Below are 8097 nucleotides of genomic sequence, written 5' to 3' on the forward strand. Positions count from 1 at the left end.
AGAGATGTGTATAAGAGACAGCCTACGTACTTCATTAGTCTTTAATATGTAGATAATGAAAATTCTTTGTATTTTGTTCAAGGACAAACCGTGTGCCTGGAATCTTGTACACCGATTTGAAAATACAGAAAAAAGGATTCCGCAAGTAGCGTCGTCATTTTGGACATAAAATAAATAAAAAAAAAATTTTTTTGTTTTCTTATATATATACTATAATATCCTCTAAATAAATTTTTAATAAAGTTATCTATTTACTCACAAAAAATCTCAACTTAGGTACTTTTTAAGACCTCAAAGGTGGCCTAACTCCTTAAAGCTTTTACACATGAATATCAGCTATTTTTCCATTTGATTAAAATAATTAAAACTATATAGTTTTCTAATTCTTCTTGATTTTATTGGCGCACTCATTAATTAAATAACTGATATTTGTCTTATGTATTGCATCCTTTCACTCATACACATATAATGCTTTTTATTAAAGATCTTTAACATATTTCGGATTTTATAATTTTTTTTATCATATTTCATAAGCATTATTATTATAAAATTTGGTAGAGGCACTTTATATGAAACTCATCTTATACATATATATATGTGTATATATATATATATATATATATATATATAATATTATATTGTTGCTCAATCCTGATTAGAAGACTTTAAATACTGCGAACAAAAACTGCTTTATTACGTCATTTTCTAATTATCAATTTATAATTACATGTTTTCATTGCACTTTAATAAACATATTACATTTCACAATACTTTTACTTTTGTCTAGTTACACTTTCTTATGTTGTAAAAGAATCAGACTTTTGTTAAAAAATTAATTTACTCTAAATTCATACAAAATGCGTCATCGAAACAATCTATATATTCGTATCCCTGAATTTCGTAGAGCTATTATGTAGTAGTTTACTCGGCATTTCGCGCGAACGTATGAATGTATAAAATTAGTGTAGCTCAGTTCACATCAACCAATTTTGACGCTCGTAAAAATTTTGACGATGCCTACTGTTTCTCCCGCGCATTATACATTTTGCCATTTGCTCAAACATAGCTCTTGAGAATTGTATCAAATTGTATGCCAGTGTATAGTTCAAAAGTATCCTTGATATCTACTTACTTAATGCTGGAATCGTAACGGAAATATTGTTTAAGTTTTAAATTTTGAAACATAGGTTTAAAAAAAAACAAAGTTTTAATCAATTCTATATTTTGTAATTAAAAATTTTATAGTTAAAAATATGAAGTATGACTAGTTAGAGTTATTTTTATTCAAATATTAAGCAGCAAATTCACCTTTTTTCATTCTTGGATGATTAAATGAAATCTTTCGACTCTCTCGACTTTCCTCTCTTGAAAAGAATTTCCGATGTGTTGCGGCATAGAAGGCCTCTCGAACATTGCCTCTCGTAAATCAATAAGTGTTCTTAGACACTTTTGAAACCGCTTTGGAGCGAAAGAAAAAAATCATGCAGAGATTCGAAGCCATCATACTACGCTTCTTGCGTATCGATCGATACATACCTGCAAAATGCGCGGCCGTGAGGTGTCCAGGTAGCTGCGGCTATTCCACTTCCGATGACCTCCGCGATGTAGTTTGATGAACTCGCACTATAAATGGCCAATATTGTTTGCAATACTATGATTCTAATCCTTTGTATGTTGTCAATTGTTGTCCGTAATATAGTGTCGTAATGCTGAGTATTAATAATTAATAAATAAGAAATTTTATCTTGAAACAGATTTATCTCGCAAGTTAATGAGGAAATTAAATTTTTTAAATAAAAAAAAGAAATAATGAATAATATAATAAAATAGAAAATGTGTACAGAGAAAATTTAGATGTTAATATTACGATTGTTAGTGATTAATTTCATTATTAAAAATATCAAGGTATATAGAAAAATCAAGGCATGCAACGACCAATCTGAGATATTTTTTGTTTACTTTGTAATACTTTGCAAATATTTTGATGACGCAAACAACGGGGCGTAATCGATTTTGCGCAGAAGCAACTGCTGTTTGGCCCATTAATCGCAGAATAATATGAACCCGCATGGCTCACGCATGATACTATTTATCAACGTGCAAGTTTTTGGAACAGCGAGTATATCATTTAAAGGAAAATCTCTCCTGACAATGAGCAAAGACTGTGATTCTCTAAATAGAACTTGATAGACAAATATAAAATCCAACTTCATTTTTCTTATCTTTACTTACAATTAGATATATTCTAAGCGAAATGAAAAATATTTATATTGCTTGACATGTCGAAATGATGACGAGAGATATTTTACATTACATCTTTGTACGTTATTTGATCGAAAAAATTATTACTTTGGACCGTGTGAACTCCGACTTATTGAATTGATCGATTCACACACATTTATGTAAAACATATCTAGAAAGATTCTTAATATTATTCACATTTTTGATTTTCAATTCATTCGCATTTCATTCGTATTTCTTTCTCAATTTTATAACTTGATTCTTTCTTGCGTGTGCTTATGAAGTAATTTTCCAAGTATTTTAATTTTACAAAATTTTTTTTACGAAAAGGACTAAACTAATGCATGCGTCCTCGCCTGACGATTGCCTAGCATGCGATTGCCAAAACTATTATCATTACAATATAGTCATTCTATTTATCATTACAGTTATTTTAAAAGTTACTTTTTTGCTCGACCCAATTTTTTTCTCTATAAATTTCCATTAATATGATCAATATTAGGTCTGTTGGTCGTGCATCATAAAGGTTCATGACCAATACGAATATCTTGCGAAAACAATTTCTTTTTTTTTGGAATTCATATAATATTTATTTGATTTACTTATTCAATCCATTAGTATTGATACAATTAGTATTGTATAGATACTGGCAAGTTGTTTTGTACATCTTTATAAACTCTTTATAAATTACATACTACAATATATAAAGTATTGACAAAATAATTAAATAACGCAGTTTTTATAATATTACATATTCAGATGATTTCAAAGTATTGAGTTATTTTTATTCAGCTAATAAAGAGACATAATTTTTCATGCTTTTTCGTTACAAAACGAGTCATTATTCTATCACATTTTGCAAATGTCAGCAAAAGAGAAGATGAATACTCGATTGTTTTGTTCTTCCTTGAAAATTTAAAGCCGATTCAGTCAAGTGCCCGTTTCTATTCACGTGCATCATTGGCATATCGAATTGTTCTGATCTTACTAGTGTAATCACATGCAATGCAAACCGAATATAAATTGACCAATCGGAGTCAGTGTGTAAATTCCAATGGAATGAAATAGTTGGCTCATTATATTAGTCACTAATATAATGTTCATTTTCCAATGAACTTGTGGTATATTATGAAGAGATCATTTTGGCGAGTTCTTACGTTAGTTTTCTAGTCTAGTCTAGGCTGCTCGCTTATACTAAATGCATCATGCTATATTTATATACGATCAAAGACGTATTGGATAATCGTATCCCAGACAACACAATGTTCAAAATCGAGACGTAAGAAGTCTTAAAACGTCTCTTAGATATCATAAGACATCTTATATGTCGATTTTGAACATCGTGCTGTCTGAGATGACGTTGGCAGAATGCAAAATCGAAGATGTAAGTTGTCAAAACGTTACATACTGACAATGAGGAGATGATCTCTTTTAATACAGGTTTATCAGTGGGGTGAAATATATACAAGTGAATCGTATATGATACAATTGATATGCAATATATGCATATTTCACAGCATACGTCTACTTCATTTAACATTCCGCCAACGCACGCGGATTGTCATGTAACTACTGCCACCAGTACCGCATAAGTAGCGTCACACTAAACACGGCAGACTCACACAAAGATAGAAACACCACACCTAGCACCAAGCCGAATTTTGCGATCATGATCCTAAGTCGCCGCATTAAATACTTGATATTTGATGCAGTATTTCTCGCTATTCTGTTGCAGGCCCGTCGGAGTTTGGGGGAAAATTGTGGGCTCGTTGTGTGCAATCGCCGGTGTTTTGACGATTGCTCTACCCGTTCCCGTAATCGTCTCCAATTTCAACTACTTTTATCATCGTGAGACTGACCAGGAAGAGATGCAATCGCAGAACTTCAATCACGTGACTAGTTGCCCGTATCTTCCTGGCACTTTAGGTACGCCAGAGTATTTATATATGAAGTCAGTTTTGAAACTTACTAGATATATATTGTAAATTTACAAATTGTTGAGAATAGATTTTGATATTCAGATATCAGAGATAAAAAATGAATGGAAATTTTTATTGAAATACGTGTGTATATCTTTCAGGTTTGAAGAAGATTTCGATGTCGGAATCTTCGTCGGATATAATGGAGTTAGAAGAAGGCACCCTGTTTACTCATCCGGAGATTACGAAGAAGTCAAATTGCAATCCTCGTCACAATAACAATATCAATCCAGCCTGCATAAGCATCGAGACTGACGTCTGACTACTAGGTACGCATTATAAATTTAATAATATCTACATTATATTTAACCGATATTCTTATTTCCTATCATGGATCAATTATATAATTATAGTGAAGGAGACGGTGGCAGCGTGGTGGCCGTTATTAAACCGGTTGTCAAAGGGCAACTGCATCTCCCTGCGGTGCCTGACGTAGGCCTCCTTCACCCGTCATCATAGTCGTAAGTGGTTGGCATCACTTGTCAGCCTGTCCAGGTCCGTCATTGCGAGGGGAGTCTCAGATCAAATCACTCGAAAGATCATGACAGGGATCATGATCCTTCGGGGAATCGATTGGATAACTTTTTCCATCTGAGACATTGCGAGAAACAGAAGAGAGTGGGGTGGGTTCAAGGGTGTGTGAAGAGTTGAAGATGGCGATGAATCTATAATCCTGTTCTCGAGACATCGTCGCCGCGCCTTCCCCACTACCTTCTCAATAAGCTTGCGCCCCGCGTAAGGACCCATGTGCGAACGAAGGGGACGGGATATTCCTCGTCCGCGTGCAAGCGCGCACGCGTGCGGCCCAACCCCCGACACCACCGACTCCAGTGTTCAAAAAACAAAAAATAAAGATATAACAAATGATATCGAAGAAACATCACGGCGATTTCGTTATAAGCGTTTGCGAGTGTCCCTCCGTCCTTACGGGCTCCTTCGCTTTTCAGAATACCAGACGGGTGAAATAGAGAAGGAGGAGCCGGTGAGTAGCGGAAGCAACAAATGGGAATCGTACCAGATAATACTATATTAATAATTATCGATATAAATTAATTGAATACCGTACACGTAGAGCGCGAGGGTAAATTAACAAAGTGCGTTTTGGTTAATCGCGAATGTGAGGACATTTAGAAAATGATGCTTGCGGAAACAAGAAAGTGATAAGAATCTTGTAAAAGATGCAAGAATGAAGAATTGAACGATGATGACCACAGATACGGAGGGAAAGGGGAAGAGAGAGAGAGAGAGAGAGAGAGAGGGGGGAAGGAGGCAAGAGGAAAAGAGGAAGAAAAAAAATGGAGTGTGTGTACGGTGTAGTTGTTCTGTTCCTCTTTTTTTTCTTTTTTTAAACAAAAAATATAAATAAGCCAATTTTCGAATCTATTTGCCACTATGATATGTTATTCAACAATGGGATTTATTTTTTTTTGTTTTGTTACATTCGCGCACTTGCACATGTAACACATTTAAATACTGATAAAATGATAATGTCAACATTGATTGATGAAATTGAATTATTTCTTAAAAACAAAAGATAGATAAATTTCAGATTATTGATTAATGATAACCATAATCAGATATTTGCAGAAATTATGACACAAATCATTTTTATGATATCCACGTGTGAAAAATTACTCTAGCAATTCTGAATTGCACCCCCGCTGCTTAAAATTACTACCGTAAAATTGTAATATGCAGATTGCATTTTTCATGAAGATTATTTGCCAATGTTGAAATTACACAATTTTATATTATGTTTGTGTTTAAAACTCTTATCATACGAAAAAGATATCTATTCGCTCATTCGAAGTTATCTTTACGCTTAAATATGTCCAAATCGAAGGGTAGCAGAAATTACATATTCAGTATTAAGTGACGGGGGTGTACATATTCGTCTGAATAGCGAATTCTTCGAGATATTATACAATAAATCAAATATGAATACCAAGACAATGCGGGCAATTGTAACGATAAGAAACGTCCAAAAAAAAAAAAAATAAAACCGAAGATGTCTGCCGATGGCACGCGAATTTTATGTCGAAATCATAATTTTAATCTCTCAAATGTGTAATTTGATATTTTTGTCTTCAATATATGCGATAACGATTTCCTGAAAGTCGTGAATGATTGCTTGCAGAAAATAATGATGATGATAATTAGCATGCCCAAGTTTGAAATATGTATGTTAATAATAATTCATATATCACATTCTTCGTCTTTATTAAAGCTCAAAGATGGAAGAATCACTATGTGATTTCTTATGAAAATAATTTTTGATGATAATTAAGCTATCAGAGTATCTCTTTGATAATGAAGAATAGAAACTTGTAAAATGTTGGGAGAAAGCTTATATAGCTCTTATAGTTTTCCTCTTCCTCTTTTATAAGTACATTTTTTATTGAATTAATTTTTTTTTTCTAAAGTGGTTTCTAATTTGTTAAAAAAACAATATTGCCTATGTTATTTTGATGACAAAGATAAAGAAGCTGTTGTTTCGAGCTATAAGTTAAATACAAATGTAATTTGTGTCAAAAAGGAAGAGGAAGACATGTGATATTGAGATAAGCTATTGTCTGAAGAACGAATTGGCATGCCAATCGATCCTCGCACTTAATCTCACAGAGAGTTTTCTGTTCGTCTTATTTTCGTACGACGAAAGTACGTCACAGAATTGCCAAGACTGCCATTTCACATCTCTCGATTTATATCGCGTCAAGGAATAACCCCAAGTATATTTTACGGAGTTAAATCGATCGATCTTCGATATGCTGATTCGATCTAAATTCCAAGTCGACACATGGGACGTATCTTCGCTCGCATAGAGTTCAAGAATACAAGAGAGGAATTTTCACAAAAGAGATAATAATGCAAAGTCATTATTCTATTTCTCAAAGTTATCAATTTTTGACAGCTGTTTGATTTGTTTAAAAAGAAAAAGAACAAAGCTCACATAAACTTTTTCAGTATTCCTTTACCACATGTTAATTATATTTTTGGTTGATTGTCAAAAAATTAAACTTTATTGATAGTAGGAAGATAGTAGAAAGCTAATTAAAAATTGCAGAGATAAGAATTTGATTTCAATTATTGTATTCAATTTGCATTGAAAAAGTTAACTATTTTTATTTAGAATAGAAAAGATGCAAGGTATGAAATTTGAGGCTGATACATAATGAAGAGTTCAAATAAAATATAGGGGCAAGAATTTAAAAAATTAGCCAATATTAACTTAAAGAATAAAGTTGTTTTCTTTATTCGCAGTAGTATTCGTAACACACGAAAAAATAGTTGCTATCGAACGGTTAAGTGAATGAAATAATCTCAGTATCATAATTATCTTTTATAATGTGAAAATTAGCGAAATGTTTAGAAGAGGCATTTAATTAGAAAAGTAACATGATTGAAAAGTCAGATGTTATTAACAATCTTCATTTTTTAGACCAAAAATAGTTTTACATTGTAATTGATAAAAAAGGAGTATAAGGCTATTGTATTGATTATGGATATTGATTTTTCATTTTTTATTTAATGTATTTATTAATGTTTGCTGATACTAATTTATATTGGTTGTTCTTCTATTTCATTGTGTATCAGCCGTTTCAGACGAGCAATCAATAGGATCACGTGGAAAACGACGAAACAAGTAACTAATTCAAAGAGAAAAAAGAAAGAGGAAACAATTATTTCGATTTTATTAGGTAATTTTAGAAGTGGATTTAACAGATGACTGATCTCGTCTTTTAATAGACACAATATTGATAATGAAATTTTAGTCCGCGCAGTGATAGAGATTGCAAAAGAGGTAGAAAGATAGAGAACGGATATGTGTGCGCGCGTACGTAAGTGTGTGTGTGTGTGTGTGTGTGTGTGTGTGGTG

General features: G+C 32.6%; 1 protein-coding gene across 13 annotated transcripts in view; it reads left to right on the forward strand.

Annotated features, from left to right (window-relative positions):
* The window catches only part of LOC105455245 (potassium voltage-gated channel protein Shaker), a 67929-nt gene extending 60043 nt beyond the window's left edge, over positions 1–7886 (forward strand). For all 13 annotated transcript variants that reach the window (XM_011698427.1, XM_011698426.1, XM_011698431.1 and 10 more), the window contains 3 exons: positions 3977–4167; positions 4322–4489; positions 4574–7886. In XM_011698427.1, the coding sequence (XP_011696729.1) occupies positions 3977–4167; positions 4322–4482 (352 nt within the window). In that variant the 3' untranslated portion in view covers positions 4483–4489; positions 4574–7886. The remainder of the gene's footprint in view (positions 1–3976; positions 4168–4321; positions 4490–4573) is intronic.
* Positions 7887–8097: the final 211 nt, after the last annotated feature.

Source organism: Wasmannia auropunctata, unplaced genomic scaffold, assembly GCF_000956235.1.
Source record: "Wasmannia auropunctata unplaced genomic scaffold, wasmannia.A_1.0 LD335903.1, whole genome shotgun sequence".
NCBI lineage: Eukaryota > Metazoa > Arthropoda > Insecta > Hymenoptera > Formicidae > Wasmannia > Wasmannia auropunctata.